This window comes from Mchenga conophoros, linkage group LG1, assembly GCF_057382185.1.
Source record: "Mchenga conophoros isolate Kocher_MC1m ecotype Shallow Benthic linkage group LG1, M_conophoros_male_GT1.1, whole genome shotgun sequence".
NCBI classification, from domain to species: domain Eukaryota; kingdom Metazoa; phylum Chordata; class Actinopteri; order Cichliformes; family Cichlidae; genus Mchenga; species Mchenga conophoros.
In genome coordinates, this window is record NC_140526.1 from 10,004,040 (window position 1) to 10,021,746 (window position 17,707).

A 17,707-nucleotide genomic window follows, 5' to 3' on the forward strand; every position below is an offset into this window, starting at 1 on the left:
TTCACATCTGTTCACCTCATATAGAGAGGGATCATTCACATTCCTGTTTTGTTTTTTTGCTGTTTTTTTTAACAGATAAAAAATGCTCACAGTAAGTAACATAATATCATGACATTTACTCAATGTGATCATATACCTCCTGTGTTGTAAACAAGGCCAGATGCTGTGCCAGATGCACCGACAATAGGAGGCATGCAAAACTCTGAAGGTGACATTACGGTATGGTTCAGTAAAAGGGCCTTCTTATAAAGGTGGATTAGTGCAGCTCTCCAAATTCTGTCTTAAAGTCTTTCAGTTTGGATACATCATCAAAAAATAAATCTGGAGAGTAGGACACTTGCTGGAGAAGCACTGGTGCAAGATTTCTTATTCTAGATAAATGAGAGCAAGATAATGTTTTTTTTTTCTTCACTTAGTTGTGAGATGGCAGTGCTCACCACAGACTGGCCGTTGTTGACAGACACCCCTTCTTGGTCCATCATGTTGCGTGAGATGGTAATCGAGGGCAGATCCAGACTCTGTGGGGGAAACTGGGGGATTAAGGGACCCCTGTGTGGAGGTGGGGGCTCAGGCATTGCTGGGAATGGCGAGTCCACTTCTGACAGACCCAGACCGGACTCCGTCTCAGGTGGAGGTGTAATGGGAGGAATCTCAAACTCCTCATCTCCCAAGCTGGGTGTATGAAAAGTCTGCAAGAAAGAGGAACAAAGAAGAAAATTATGAAATCCACCAACACAAAAGAGGCAGGAAGCATTTGTTGAGGTGGGCCTTATCTAACAGGCTGGAAGGAAACCTTCAGGGATTAAATCAGATGACTTTGTTTAAGAGATGGAGTGTTTTAGTGGAGTGGTAACACACTTTTCTGTAAGTGCACTAAGATGTAACATTTCCTAAACCTATTAAAGTCCACTTTAAGGAAAAAGAAGGAAGAAGGTGAGTGTGGAGAAAGACGTCAAAAGCAAAAATATCAAGCAGCAATCATGGGAGAGAGAGGATACATGATAAAAGCCCTTAATCTTGGGGATGTTGGGTTGAAGTGCAGTGAAAATACACGTCACAGGGAGATGGGTTTAAAGAACATTTTCAAAGATTATAACGCTTGGCCAGAAGTGTTTCTTTTTGTTCCCCTTGCCTGCACCCTTAAATCTGCTCATCAAACAGCCTAATCCTTCTGCCTTTCGAATTAAAGCTTTTGGTCACACTTAATTTGCTTATGTGCCTTCTTGGAGATGGAACTGTTCACCGACTTGGGTCTTGTTTTCATCTATGCATTGCATTAAGCTACTCTCTGCAAAGCCAAAATATTCATACCCTCACAATGACCACACTGTTGGTTACTTGGAAGCACAGCAAGCCTAGCACCTAAGATAGCAGGCCCTGCATTTATGTGAACCTGCAACCTCTTTAAAGCACAGTTCACTTACTGAAAGTAACATGGTTTAAAATGCTCACACTGAGTAAAACAAAACTCATGTTAAACTCCAAGAATTCTTGGAAATGTTAGGGTATGTGGACAAAGAGAAGCTACCGGTAGTTCTGCATCAAGAATCTGCTTGAGGTTGATCACAAACACCACTTTCTTGGCCCTGCGTCACTTTTATAGCAGCGGTTGCTTGTTAAGCCTCCTCCCAAATCCTCATCTAGTTCCTGAAATTTCTCAGACAATCATGGCATGAAAATAATTGGCAAAAAAACAGAAGGAAGCAGGCACTTATGCCAATTCGAACAGCCACAGATGAGTTTCCCCCATGCCGATTCACCTTTTCACACACCTGCCTGTAATTCTCAGAGGGATTGAGAGTCCTAGAGATGTTCATGCATTGCTTTTTGAGATAAGCTCCTTTGAAAAGGGTCCCGTTTTTCCCCTTACTCTTACTCACATGTAAAGCATTCAACACCCTGTAGTTCTGGCATGGTGTAAAAACAGGAATGGGGACCTTAACCTCAGCAGAGGTGAAGATGTGTTATCTAAAACACCTATAAACCTGATATTAACAACCCTGTCTTCCTCTGCTCTGCCTCTGGTAGGTAGGGGATAGAATAACAGAATAGAGACAAGGGAGGGAATATGCCAACACAGACCTTGATTAGGGAGTATTAATGTTCCCCTTGCTTGCTTTAGCACACAGACACTTGAAACTAATTCATTGCCTACTCAGGGCAGCTGTCTTGACAAGCACTGATGAATTCCAGTGGCGGGAGAAGCTAATAGAGTTTTTATTCTCCCATTTTCTTTCTCTCTTCCTGCTCCCTACCACTGCTTCACTTTTCAGTGCTTGTTTCATAGCTAGAGAATCCGTTCTCCTTTCGGAAGGAGCTAAGGTCATATTCAAGGCTCTGGCTCTCAAAGTGTGAAATAAATCACAAGCACCTTAGGAACATTTACTAACAGTCCACTGCTGTCATATTATGCTCCAGTCCACTCAAAAAAACCACTGAAAGTTAGTTCACAATAATGCCTGTTCAGCAGCATGTGAATGAAAACCCAGTGTACGTTTATAAGGTTAATAAAACAAAACTGTCATGAGTCATGGACAAAATGTTCCAGTAGCACATGGAAAAGATCAGAGATCATCTATCATCACAGCCGTCATTCAACTTTTTCAACTTCCCCCGTGGAGCAGGGTCAATCCCCATACCAGCCTTCAGATCTATTGCCCCAGTCTCATCTGGATCACATCATGCAACAATCTGAAGACATTGGCACTCTATCATAATCTCTCTAACAGGAGAGTTTCATCCTGTCTTGTCCACTACAGCCAGATACACTGCTTAGGCTGTGATTCTATGGCCACATTCATCCACGTAAGCCCTGCGGGGATGTTTTTGAGGGGGGAAAAAAAAAACAAAAACAAAAAAAAAAACATCACTAGCATTTTTTTGCTCTACTCGACTATGAATACTATTTGCTGATCTAAGTAGGTTTCCTGTGGCGTTACTCTGTGTAAGGTAAATCAGGGCAGAACTATATAGGGCACTGGCTCCTATATTCTGGTGCATTGTGGCCTGAATTACAAAGCCAACCTAGAGATTTGAGACAAATGTCAAAGAGGAAGGTTGGCTGAGGTCAGCTACACTTTTGTAAGGGAGCAGTACAAGCATGACTGTGACCTTTAAGTGAAACACAGACATGTACTTGGTGGAAAGGAATGCTGGTGTTTAGTATCTGCTAAACAGCATGGAAGTGGAGGATAGCGAAAGCAAAAATCACAGTGGATGTGGGAAGATGGAGCAAGATCAGTATCACAGTCTGCGCCTGTATGCTTTGCCTCACTCTGTTAATGATGATACAAATTAACATCAACACCAGGGGCACTGATAATGGAGACATGGAGTTTTTGCCTCATATAGGGGGGAGGTTATGGAAGATGTCAGCTGTCTGTGTAGAAAAGGCCCTCTCCCTAGGGAAGAGGTGCCAGATTTTACTGGATCCCACAGAGTGTTACAGTGTTGCGCACTGTCTGGTGTCATTTCACATAAAGCCAGTTTAATTCTTCACCAGGAGCAGCTTAGGGGGCTCTGATCGGAGATTAAGAGATGCACAATCCACTTTCTTCGCATCACCAGCCTGATTATCCATTTAAATTGTTCTGAAAGGCTCAGCAGAGCCAAGTGCCAAGCCAGATGCTGGCTTGGGAAGTGCAGGCATGTACATGTTAAGGGGTGGGCAAAGCAGAACACAACAGACAGAAAGAGAGAAGGATTGTGTGTGTGTGTGTGTGTGTGTGTGTGTGTGTGTGTGTGTGTGTGTGTGTGTGTGTCCATTGGCAGACACATGGTTCAGTGGTCTGAGGACAGACAAGGGCTTGTAACAGAGAGGCCTGATGTACCCAGCATGAGCATCCTAAGCAGGTGTGTGGGAAATCCCCCAGTTCTTAGAACCCATTGGAGGTGGATCAGCCCAAATTGTACCAAGAGAAATTCTCAACAGTTGTTATATTGTGCTGGGTCAATTTTCAGTGTAGGATCTATGTGATTTTAGATAATCAATCAATCACAGGAAAATTTACAAAAATGTCAAGCTTAACTCAAAGTCTTGTTGAACAGCATCCTAAATGCTTGCACTGACAATGCAAATGATTTAAATATCCCTTTTGCCATTTTTACTTGTGTCATAGTAAAAACACAAGTAAAAATGGTGCCATAGATAAACTTGTTTCATAGATAAACTTCAAAAAGTTAAGAGAAATGACAAATGTAACTTCAGTTTGTTAACTCGAATTATGTTTCATTTCGTTGCACTTGACTTTAACAAAAATGTTTAGCTTATGTTGCTACAAGAGGAGCTCTGAGCAGAGCAAAAAGTAGAATGATACTAGAAAGTTGTGCATATCTAGGAACTATGACTTGATTCTCTTCGCATGTGTTTTTTATAGTTAGTTTATTTTTGTCTAAATTACTTTGTCTAGTAAAGATATTCCATAGTTTAGGCAGAACCTGCTTGAACATCTTTTCTGAAATATGTGGAACTGAATGTTTCAGCATCAGTCCCCTTAGTTTCACAATAAATATATGTACCAAATCTCTTGGCAGCCCATGCTTTCCTTTTCATTTTCAAGATGTCACTGAAAGCCAAAAATGTCAACCTTATTATGGTGCTCAAGGACAAGTTATCCCCAAGAGTCCTGTTGCTAGCATGCAGTGGAAAAGAATGAAAGCACAAGACTTTAGTGCAAACACAAAATGTTGTCATAAACAGTATAACATTGGTTTATAGAGAATGTATGAACTACAGAAATATAAAAGGGATGTGACTGGGATGGGAATCACTGAATTTTCCCTTCCAGTGGATTATCCCTGCGGTGCCTTGGAGCTCTTTCAATATCAGAACAAGAGGAAGAAAAAGCTTTTCAGGCAATATTTCCAGTCGTTCAATAAATGTAGTAATGCAATTCACAGATGTAATAACCAAGAGTTGTTAAAGGCAGCAGCATGCAATTACTGCATATAATAGGCCTCAGAATCAATAGAGGCTGGACTGAGGATCCAGTTTCAAATATCTAGACAGGCAGAGTGCAGCTACTCAAATGACAACATCAACCATGGCACCCCTAATCGGCACTATTTCAAATTTGGATCATTTGTAGTCCATTTCTACATATTTATAGTTCATTACATGATGCTAATTTGATTGGGAAAGTAAAGTGATACATCTGAGTGGAACACAATCTCAGTGTACAGTATCCTTTTCACTTAGGAAAGCAGTCAACCTTTCTCTCCTAGGATGTATGCTTTACCAGGCACACCAAGGTCATCTTATCTCATTCTCTAAGTGCATAAGGTAAATGATACAACAGCCATCCAAACAGCAATGCGAGTCTGTCGCTCTGAAGCAGAAGCAATCTCACACACTGTGTGCAGTTTTAAATATACAGTATCCACTGTGTAAATAAAGAGTAGCTGGATGTAAACAGGTTTGCATTTTTTGCTTTAAGTCATTTGTGGTAAAGCAAAACATCTGTATATATAGGAACTTTGAAGCAAGGAATAACCCATGCTTATTCTTACACATGAAAGAGCAGGCAAAGTATCCCTATGGCTCGATTTGAAAACAATAACTAACCAAACGTGGGGGCATAAATTTAACTTTGCCATGTTTATCATGGAGCCTTCATAAAGGAGACTTCCTTTCTTCTCCTGTAGCCACAACACAAACCAGACACAATCGGTACATTTAACCAGTGCTATTGTACATATGGTGTGAAACCTCGCAACTCAAAGTGGAAATCACTTTAATCTCACTTTAGCTCAGATTGCAACAAACAATACTTTGGACACTCCAAATCTTGACAAGAAAACCCTATGCTTAAGGCTTCTTCTTGCTCTTTCTTTCCTTCAAAGCACAATACCATCTGTGCCCTAACACTGGAAACAGTTGTTCCTTTTGATAAAATGCAAATGAGCTGGGCTGTTTTTATTAAGGAGTGCACCCCCAGCCCATTCCCCCCACTTTCACTTACTGCCACAGTGGGCCCTCACAGCTGGGGGCTGAACGCTCTCCAAGCAGCCTGTGTCGGCATGGTCCCTGCTGCAGTGGGCCTCAGCAGCCCGTGGATACAGAGGATGCGCCCACTCAGCGTAAATGTGGGGGAAAATTAGACTTCTTCCATAATACTCCGCGGCTTTGTGAAGCAGCCACTTTATGAACATGAGGTCATGCGCTCCAGACACTTCTGTGTAGCTGCCCGAGTTTGAATGTCACAGTTGCATCCCTGCTGCCCAACTGACATGAATGAAAACAATACGGTTAACAATGACATCTATTTCAGTATTTTGGAGCTACTATGTAATGATGCTTTGCTTTGGGTTTTGAAGCCAGATCAATCTCCCCTGCTAAACTGGATGAGATTAGACAGTTTGAACCACAGAGGATGATGGGTATTTTTGGTGCACTTGTCTCTAATGACAGGGCAGCCGAGTGGGTGGAGGGGGAATAAAATGGATAAATTTAGCACACTGTTAGGACTGCTATGGCTCACAGAGTCCGTTATATACCTCCAGAAGAACAACTGCTCCCTTATTCTTTTCAATGCGACAGTATAGTACACAGTTTTTGCAGCAGCTCCTCAGCCAAAGATTGCTGGTGACATTTCACTTTCTGTAAGTGCCAGGAGATAGCACAGCTCAAAGAGTGACACAGCTATGGAGTTTGTTTATGCTTCTTTATTACATCTTTGAAAAGAGAAGGAAAACAGGTGTTTTTATCCTCAGCTTTCTGAGATATCACTTCATCTTACAAAGCATAGTTGAAGCAGTCACATCACATTAGCGTCCGCTCTCACAAGTTACAACCAAGCCTGAAGAGGTTTTAAGGAGAGGAGGAACAAATTGGATGGTAAAAATTTATTTCCTGATTGAGATGGCAAAACAGTCATTTATTTCCAGGAATATTTCCTATCAGATATGCAGCTTATTCTGACAGTTATTCATGGCACTTCTACCGCATCGCATTATTTTCAAAGAATTATTCAAACGCCAAAACCAGAGACTGCTTTATTCCATAACATGTATAAAAAGGTGTAAATTATCATTTTATTTAGTCATGTTTAAAAAAAAAAAAAAAAAAAAAAAAAAAAAAGACAAACAAAGACTCATTTTCACACCCAAATTTGTTTACATTCATGGAAAACAGAGTATACTTACATCCCCAGCAGCGAGCAGGGCACCATTCGCCTCAGCCATGTTCATGTAGTTGTTATTATTCTGGAACTGGAAATGAAAACAAAGAGAAAAAAAAAACACAATCAGCCGAGTGGTGTCCAGATAACATCCAGTGTAAATCAACTCACTTCCCTCTCATAACCAACACCTGTCACTCAAACAGATTGTCATACATGGCTCTGAATATTTGCACACTGGGTTAACCCCTGTCTCTACATGCATAAGCACGTTCTGCCACTCTGCCATTATTGTGACATGATGAGAGGCATTTGAGAGGCCCTGGCCAATTCAAACCAGGGTAATGAGAATCTGGTCCAGCTATTCAGCTCTTATGGGATAGCAATTAAGGATATGTTTGCATCACAAAGCCAAGTATCAAGATGCAGTGGCAGGTTATTAACTTAAAATAACCTATGGGAGAGGAGTGATACTGGGGGGAAATAAGGAGGTAGAGGGTGTTTTTATTATGGCTGCTGTACGTTTTAGGTCAACGGGAACATTTGACTAAGTCCATGTTCATGAAGAAACTAATTTCCCCCTGATCCGTTACAAAAATATGTTTCTACTTCAGCATTTACATATTAATAGATACAGTCTTTAGTGGTGAGTTGGAGCCATACTGTAAAGACACATTAGTGATTAAGGGAGTTGATAAGCTATCAAAACCCTGTACTTTGGAAAGAAATAACATGTTTTTACAACATCCCCCCCGCCCCTACCAACCCACACATGGCCTGTTGGCAAAATGGCAGCCACTTCCTTTCTTCATAGACACAACCATGCTGACAGGTAGGAACAATGGGACATAGAATGAAGAATTATGGGCTAGCAGCTGGGCCCACGAGCACAATGCACCTCTCTGTGAGTGAGGAGAGCAAACCCCAGCCTACACAGCTCAGAGGAGAAAGAAACGCAGCACGTTTGCGTCTTCATGAGAACGTTTTACCTGTTTTTAACAAAGCTCTGAAGTCATCTCTTTTGTATGTTTATTACAAAGTCACTCTCTTAAAACATCATGAGTGAAAAAACTAATAGACGGGGGGGAGGGGGGGAGAGGGAACAGAAAGAGAGCGAGGCAGAGAGAAAAATGCTTCTTATCAGAGCAGAAGCCAAACAATAGTGGAAACAAATTAAGATCAGAGCAAACTGAGAAGTGCATTAATATATTTTCGAGCCCTTTGTGGTTTTCTTTCTATACTCTTTTTCTTCTGAGTGGTTAGTATGCGAATGTAATTACCGAAAGAACTGCTGCTAATCAACTGCGAATGGTATCCATTAATTAGGCTATGCCCTGGAGAGAGAGTTGAGAGTCAGCAGCAATGTTAACAGTGTTGCGCACCAATGAGAACAGGGAGCCACAAGCTCCACTAGCAGTTGCTGAAGCAGGTGGTATGAGCCACCTAGGCTTCCAGTGCCATCTTACCTGGAGCTGTCCTACTAAACTATATCCGACTCAATTGAGTTTACATATTTGAACAAACGTATAAAGACACACACACACACACACACACACACACACACACACACGAGCCTCTGCTGGAAAAGTAACTGTCAATTGCTGGCACTGCTTCGCTTCCCAGCTGTGTGGAACTTTGAGTCATGACATGGCTAGGTTACGTCAGCTACTCAGCTTGTAATTAACCTTATGCTGGGCTTATCTTGGAAGTGTTACTCCGTTCCCCGTCTTCTTTTAGATAATGAATTGAAGTCTCAAAGATATCCTTCTCTATTCAAGCACTAGAACATTGTTCTGATTGTGGGGGAGATACGGCTTCATGCAGGGCTGCTTCCGCCTCTTCTTGCCCTGTGCCTGAACGAAAGATTTTTTTTATTTATTTATTTTAAATCGGGGGGGCACCAGTTGCTCTCAAATGCAAATAGTTGCCTGAGAATTTAGAGGGAAAAATGTACAGTGAAAAAGAAGGAACTTTTGATTTTTACTTTGTTGCCTTGAAATAAAGAAAAAAATTTTGCCCTAGATTCCATGGAAACTTCCTGCTCTTATTAATAGCCATTTTCAACTCAATTACTTGAAATGTTACACCATTTTGTAATGCAGAAAACACAAGAAAAGTGAAAAAAGTGTGAGTGTTTGTGTCTGTCTGTGTGTTTGTCTGTGTTTGTCCAATAAAACAAATATCACACAAAGGCATCCCTGAATTGTAAACTGTAAAACAAAGATATTGATCCAAATCACTTCAGCTTCATTACAGAAAACATGATCAAGTCAAGTCCATGTGCCAATTAGCAGTGTTAAACTCCCTGGGCTCTGTCTCTCTGACTCATGTTTTTACTGTGTTTCCAGGCCCCTTTAAGAGCAGTTCAGAATCTCCTCAGAGAACTGTGCCTAACATCCCAAGAAATGTCCCCAGTTACCAGTATCAATCTTCACCATTAAAAGCTGTACCATGTCGGGCCGGAGGCCTCGGCGGACAAGCAGAGCAGGGAGTGGAGATTGTTATTTTTATTCCCAATTCATTTCTGGGGTAGGGGCCATTTTGGGCCCATGTTTGCGGCATTGCCGATTGAGTCAAATGCCAGATTAAATTAAGTGTGATTGGAGGGACCGCGCAGTTGACGGTAAGGGACCGTGCTAAAATGGGTCAGCGTAGACAATGAAGGCCCTGTAATTAAAATGATGTGATGAGCTAGAGGAGAGCTGTGGCTGCCATGTGAAGAGTCAAACAACTGTGTGCCTGCCCATATGCAGACCTAAATGAAAAGTTTGGGAAATCTGAAGGATGAGATCACTTGATTTTTGGAAGATAAAGGCTCCTAAAATACAACAAAATGACTGTAAATGTCTAGCACTGCAGTCACAGCCCAGACAGGTTTGCTATTTGCAAGAAACCAGGCTCCTCAGTCTTCCCAGTTCCAAAAAAAGTCAGTTATGTACTTGGGCTTTGCTTCTTTCAGCGGTGGGGAATCATGAGGAAGCCATAGAAAATGGTGCTTTAAAATAGCTTTGGGGTAGAAGGCTTTTACTAACAGAGTGAATTCACAGATAAAGGTGCTCTGTAATATGAACTGTGCTAAGAGTCAGACATGGCTACATGGCAGCATAAAATGCTGGGTTCCCAGTGTTTTTATTTCGCCTTCTGCACCACCAGCACATTTCTTCAATAACTGTTTAACAGGAGAGAATTAAGAGCTTACATGGACCCTGATCCTGAAGTGAAAAGACTCCAATGTCTGAATAATCACAGGCATTTAGAAAAGCCAAGCAACCTTGCAGCAAATAGGATACGTGTGAATTTCTAGATTTTTCTACAAATGCAAAGTATTGCTTTTCTTATTAGTCTTCTGACTAGATTTCAGAGATTTTTTTTATTTTTATTTTTTTTTAAATCGCAGTGAATGTTTCAGTTATTCATTATCAGAGACAGTAGTACTAATCACAATTTAAACATGTTTTTTTTCCTGACTAAAGCCAGTGTAATTTTGCTTGATTTTTTTCCAGCTATCTTTTAAATCCCACTGCAAGAACATTTGTATGAAAGAATGTCCAGTGGGAAATAAGGTGTTTTACAGCTATTACAGCAAACAAAATTATTTCAACCTCAGGGTGAACACAATATTGCACCAACATGACCCCCTCTCACTCCCAATATGATGGAGTAACCACACAGATCCTATCAGTAAACATGAACTGGACAACGAAGAATCCACAGAATACAAGCCTGAAGAGCCTTTGATAGCACAGCTGCCTTCTCTTCATGCATACAAATGAAATGTGCATATGTTTTAGTGCAAACATCAAATATTGCTTTATCAATGGCAATTAAATGATAAAGCATGACTGGGAAAATCCAAGGTGACAGTTTTCACCAGAAAAGGGAGAAACATAAAAGAGTGTTTTCTTTTATTTTCAAATCAGCTTCAAAAGACTGCTACTTGGTTTTACTGTACAATCATAAAGTTATAATATCATAGCTGTCTGTCAGCAGGTAACCAAATTGGACACATTCTTGCTCCGTACTGAAAACCGCCAAACTAATTCAATCAAGAGCCTGGGCTTTTCCAGAAGCAAATCAACTGCTGACAAACGATTTTACAGTTCAGCTTGAGCTCAGTAATCACAGCCTAGCATGTGTTCTCTGGAACATGACACTTGCGCTAATATGTTCTCCAGTGGTCTCCATAAAAGACAGTGAAAACACCACAGTTAAAACGCAATCTTCGATCCCAAGTAGCCCACTGTAATTTTCGATCTATTATTTTATGCAATTTCCTTTAAGGCCCTGCCCATAACCAGGTTTAGCTAACTCTCACACTGAGTGCAGGAGGCTGGAGATTCAAAAGAGCAGCACTGTTTCCTTCCCTGCAATACTGGTCGGACTGTGTTGTAGCCTCTGGGAAAGTTATCTTCCAGAGGTACTGCTCACCAAATACATGCTCATTTACAACCCAATTCAGCATAAACACTCTGCAGCTGCGTCTCTGGTGATCACAAGGCCTATTCATGCACAGCAGGCCACTGTGCATGCAGAGGCAAGCTGACATATATAGATATATTTCCTCCTATGTGTGCAGCAGTCAATTTGTAAAGCAACTCCACAACACAGCATGTGCACACAGTCAGCTAGCAAGCTGTGTTCTGATCTGCGGGCCGAATCGATTGGTAATTCAGTTTAAAGCTAAAATCATTACTCCCCCCAGCCCAGCACTGTCTTCCACTATTAAGACTGCTAGTCCTTAACTACATAAGGTAGCATTGAGGGGAAGTTCATTGAAAGCATCTCAGTCTTCCTTTGCCTCTCAGTGGTAGTACCCCTACAACAGTGCAGAGAAGCTGGTGTGAGAAAAAGTGGGATCTGAACTAAGCTGATGACAGTGTTGTTCAGGCTGTGTGGTGATTACCCTCCCTTCACACCACACAGACCACTATAGTCTCAGCTAGAGGTATCACAGCTTGCTTTAGTTTAGTAAACACTGACCTGGAGGAACAGTTTTCAACCCCTGCACAGATATCAAACCTCTCACAAAAAGACTGTTTCCTGGCCACAGAATGGTAGGGATTCTGCTCCGACGGGGAGACACGTTTATTTAACATTCGATCAGAGAAGGTTAAACAAGGATCTTTAACTTTTGGACCGTGTAATCATTAAAGTCTCTAAAATAAGAAACTTTAGGGCATCACAGATGGGGTTGTTATAAGCAAACCCAAAAGCAGAGCCTCTGTTCTTTACATTACTCCAAACGGCAAAGGAACACTATAATTCCGTCACAGCGCATAAAAACAAGTTTGCATGTCCAACCAAAATGACAAGCTTAACTATCAAAATAAAGGAAAAAGTTACAAGTGATTTCACAGCTCAGCAAATATATATTATATTTTTTCAAGCTTCCCAGTCATTATGGCTGTGTTAAAAGACAGTAAAAGGAGAACTATAGTTTGTGTATTCAGCATGTTCCTTTGGGCAAAATTTATATTCAGCGCAGACACGGTGTATGAGAGCGATAACACGGAGACACAAAAAGACCAGAGTGAAACAGCATTTGTAAAGTCAGGCAGAAAAGTTGTCAATGACTAAAAGCAAACATCTGGCATATACTGCATCTGTTTATTTTTATTTTTTTTATTTTTTTTTAAGAACACATTTGACCTCAACCACATTTTTATAATGGCTAACAGATCAAGTGACAATGTGAATTACCGATTTCATATTGAAATTTACATTTTTCCAAATAAAATAACTGCTACTAAATACAGATTCCACAAAAAGACTTTACAATGTGTTTGTCGTTCACCTATGCTCTCTCTCCCTCTCTCAGACACACGAACAACAAATCAAAGGCAGTGCAGCTGCCATGCATACCTACTATTAGAAGGAACTGGGTGCTCAGTGTCCTGCACTTGGTCATGTAAGGAGACCAAGGATCAAATCTCCAACCCTGCAATTAGTGGACAATCCACTCTACCTTGAATTATGGGCTCACTAAATTAATAGGATTTGGTAACCGCTATGCTAAGAGTACAGTGCTTTATTAGATAGTAGATCTGTCAGGTTGTATTTATGCACAGTTGCTTTGAGATGTCAGGCATCAACACATCTTTAGCAGGTAATGTAAAATAATTATAGAAAATGTCATCTCAGTTTAGTGTGTTAGGATGCTAACATTTGCTAATGAGTACTATACACATAGTTGTCACGGCTAATAGAAATGGGATCAGAAATGGGTCATAAAACAAAGGAAAATCTGGTGCAAAACTGTTGTTACTATTGGGAATCATGAATCTATGGATGTATGTAGGATACAAAATTTAACAGTACTCCGTCCTGCATCCTGTTGAGCTAATCTAGTCTGGACTAAAGGGTAGACTGACTGAAATGGCCTATGTTAGAGCAGCAATGCCTACATGACTAAAATTAGTCCTTGTTACTCTTATTTTATATTATAAACGTAGCCAGTCGCTTTAAAATATAAACTTCTAAGACTTCTGCTTTCTTGTGTAAATGTGGACTTTTAAGTGTAATTTACAGCAAATGTAGCTGGACTAATTTTATAGCATAGTCGCTGCTAATATCACTGCACTAGTTACACAGTAGACCTAAAAGCACACAGAGGTTCTCCATGGCTACTGTTTTCTCTGAGGCCTAAGACTTGCAAATGTTGCCAAAACAAAGATGGTCTCAGGATTTGTCATAATGGACTGAGCTCAGCAGCCTCAATAGTATGCGGGTCAACATCCAACATCCCATTTTTTCCCTGGCTGTTGAGTCTGCTATGTACTCTCAAGAGCAAATCCTAAAAGAAAGCGCGAGCTAAATGGGGTTCCATCTTTGATTTGGCGGGGTGCAAAGCCATTGGCCCACAGCCACAAAGGAGCTTAGGCAATGGAGAGGGCCTCAGAAACATGGTGTAGCTTTCTCACAATTGCTGCTGTTGCATGGACACACCGCTCTTGAGGAAGTAACATGAGAGAGGCTTGTCTTGTTGGTGTTGTCTTGCTTTTACTCCTAAGCCATGTCTCAAGGCTGTTTACTTTCAGCCGCTTTGATGCAACTCCAACTCAAGATGGTATCAGGGTGTGGATTTTAACCTAAGCTTGTCCTGTTCTGCTTGCCATTCTTCTACTTCAGAGCACAAGAGTGCTATCAGGTTAAAGAAGCTAATAGTATTTTTTTTTTTTTTTTTAAATGGTCAAATGTCAAAAAGTAGAAGAACAGTTTTGTGCCAGTGGAAACAGGTTTGCTTCTGATGGCACTAATGGTTGTACTTTTTTCCTGATTTGTCAAATGGCTTTGTCACTAGGACTTCACATAAAGATCCACTGAAAGCTGCAGGGAGTGGAGCACAGACACTTTTTTCCCTTTCTTTTTTTTTTTTTAAATTCCCTGTGTGCTGTTACTGACTAATACAATCATTATGAATGGCTCTGGGAATGTGCACAGTCAAGAGCTTTTATTGCTGGACTCAAAACAATCCTCTATTTCTTATCTGCTAATGTTGGATATAAAATGATGTAAAAGCCTAAAGTGGTGAGAGCATTAACATCAAACTATTCAGTCCATTAAAAGCCTAATGTATTCTATAGCGTGTTTTTGAGCAATGTTATCAAGTAATTAGCCCAGTTTAACAGTATTTAAAGCTATCAAATATAAAATCTATTTCTTTCTTTTGAGAAATGTTTACAAAAAGGCATTAACAGCAAATAGTAAACTGGAGGGTTAGTCCCATTTTTCATCATAATTCTCAAGCCCATTAAAATCTTCATGTATGCAACCTGTGTCTTTTCTGTTATTCTTAGCAGAAGACCAGTATGCACAAACCAGCCAGTTGTTCAATCTCTATAAATCTGAAAAGCACAAACTGCTGAGCAGTGACTCGTATATCAGTCTATTATATACTACAGGGCTGACTGTATTAAACAAATGGCTAGGCCTGCAGCTGGAAAAGAGAGGCAATATAGAGAGAGCAGAGGTTATTGTCTAATTTAAATCTTGGCTGCTTTCCCAGAACTGTACCACATTCCAATTTGTGGCTGTGTTGCTTGGCGCTACTGACAGAGGTCCGGCTGCAAATACTCTCGGGCTCCTCTCCAGAAATGCGTCTCCAAACTGACAATCAACAAGTTGGCAGAGATTAACGGAATGATGGGAGCAAATTAGGTAAAATAATGAAAATGCACTAATATAGATGCCGTGCTCTGTTATTTTCTTCCACCTGTGGTTGCAATAATGTATCTATAATCATTAAGACTTGATGTGCAACAACACAGGCTCATAAAGAAAGCCAGTACATTGCTTCTGTAATGTCTTTGAGTTCCATAATGAAATAGCAGCTGGAAAAGACATCTGTGAACACATAGTAGTTACAGAATGGTTGAGTGAGCTCTTAGAAGCAATTAGCTGTTTCAAGCATTTTCTCCTTGGCATACTATTGTCCGTTCATCTGCTAGATTGACAGCACACCAGGACATCATTAGCAAACCTGACAGCTGTTGAGTCGCAGACATTGTTTTTCTTGTGACAGCCACCATCAGGCTAAGTGCTTCACTAGTGTTTTTAACAGTATTTAAACTCAAAATGTCACTTTAACATTTCCTACTTCAAAAGCAGCGTGAGATTAAGATACCAGCTTTGAATAATTACAAACACTAAGCCTCAACTTTGATTCCGTATCATTGCACTGACATTTAAAAAGATTCGGAACAAAGACACATTACACATCTTTTAGTCATAATGCAAAAGTTATTCCTCTCCTCGGTGTAAAAAGACAGGTTGGAGATCAAAGGCGTATGAAAAACCTAGAGGTCTGCTTTGTGTGGAAGTGGCATTTTTTTTTTTTTTTTTTTTTTTTTTTTTTTTTTTTTTTTTTTTTTTAAATGGAGAAGATAAGTTAGGAAAGTTTTTACACATTTTTTTTTTAAACAAAAACTAATGCAAAAGCATTTGTTTAATAAGACTTGTCAGTCTGTGGCCAATCAAAAGCAACCATATCTGGACTTAATTTCCCTAACGATGGTATCACACAAGAGAAAATAATCATATACATTATACCTGTAAAAATCCTCCCTGTACAGGTATGCTTATTTTCTGCTTTGACAACAACTCCCTTTGAGCTATTTTTATCTAATTTCAGTGCAGGCGGCTAAGGGGGGGGGGGGGGGGGGGGGGTCACTGACATTTTCTGTATTTGAGCCTTGCCCTCTATTTTAGGACCATGCTGAGTTCTTCCACTAAAATAAATGACAGCACGACAATCTACTCTGAACTCGCACCTTTCCGCGCACATGTTCTCCCATCACTCTTCATTTATCTTCATTAGGTTTGTTTGACCCATCACCAATCCTCTGCCAGTGTAAATATAAACACTACAGTCCATAGAGATCATCTCTATATATATATCTTGCAGAGGTGAAGAGCAGCTAAATGTAAATGGCCGACATGTATATGAAAACCCACTCTGGAGTAGTCGTGTAACAAACCTAGAAAGATAAATTCCACCGATCCAATTAATCAATATATAAACAAAGCCTGTGATGAGAAAAATCAGTGATTTCAACAGGGGGCGCCATGCTGTAAACTACCGACTACAGGTTTAAGCAGGAGTGCGGAACAGAAATCCCACTGTCAACTTGTCATCGGCTAATTTACCTGGAGCCAGAGGGGGAGATTCACTGGACACATAGGGAGAGTTAATCTCTTCATTCATCTTTCGCTAAAGAGATCGACCCAATTAGCTTGCCACATTGACTGACAGCCCTTGTGTCTGCTTTTCTCCCTTGACTTTTCCCTTGCTTTTTAAAAAAAAGAAAAGAAAAAATCAGGAGTTATGCAGTTTATGCTGGCCCCAGCTGAAGGCTGTGAAAATTATTCGAGAGTACTGTACAACAGTGAAATAATCATGATGGCTTTATTCAAATATGTCGAGTCTGAAATATTCACCACTACAATTTGCTGTGACTGATTAGCCAATGGAAGGGCTGCTTGGGGATAGCTCTCCAGAGCTCTGTAATTGAGCGGATTTGACTTGGGAGAGTTTTTCTTCTCCTGATAACTACACATTCCCTTTTGAAATGTACTTTTCCTTTTTTAGCCTTTCCTGGGAGCCAGTGAACATCAGAGTTATAACGCTTGCAGAAACAGCATGTATGTAGGACAGTTTATATTCTGATCGTCATCTGTTTAAAATGTGACTCCACATTGTGTGGATTTAATCATTTCCCACTGTATCACTGGTTGAAGGGCAGAGAGTGCAGAAACATCAGATCTGTAACCTCAAAGATCAGGGACAACAATAGCCTGAAGGTCTGCCACTGTGACCATCCATTTGACATAAATCTCTATGTTCCAATACAGATATTGTAGTGACAATTTCCCAAGTGCACCTTTATATTCTGCAGTTGGTTTATACATGTGAGGACTCGCAAACCAAAATCAGGAATAGGAAACAGTGCGCAGAAAGAAAGAACATCAAATGTGTAACAATGAGCCGTTTCATTTTAATTCTGTATGCTTAATTATAACATTAATATGTCAATCCTGATTTTGTCCGGTTCTGGAGACAAGGCTACATTTACAAATATCCGTGTGCCAAA

At 40.5% G+C, this 17,707-nt stretch overlaps 1 protein-coding gene across 1 annotated transcript in view; it reads right to left on the reverse strand.

Moving 5' to 3' along the window:
• The window catches only part of tox3 (TOX high mobility group box family member 3), a 37,823-nt gene that overhangs the window by 9,576 nt on the left and 10,540 nt on the right, over positions 1-17,707 (reverse strand). Inside the window, exons 2-3 of the mRNA XM_085252615.1 lie at positions 7,144-7,209; positions 438-689 (exon numbers count right to left, since the gene is read on the reverse strand). Coding sequence (XP_085108741.1) covers positions 438-689; positions 7,144-7,209 — 318 coding nt within the window. The remainder of the gene's footprint in view (positions 1-437; positions 690-7,143; positions 7,210-17,707) is intronic.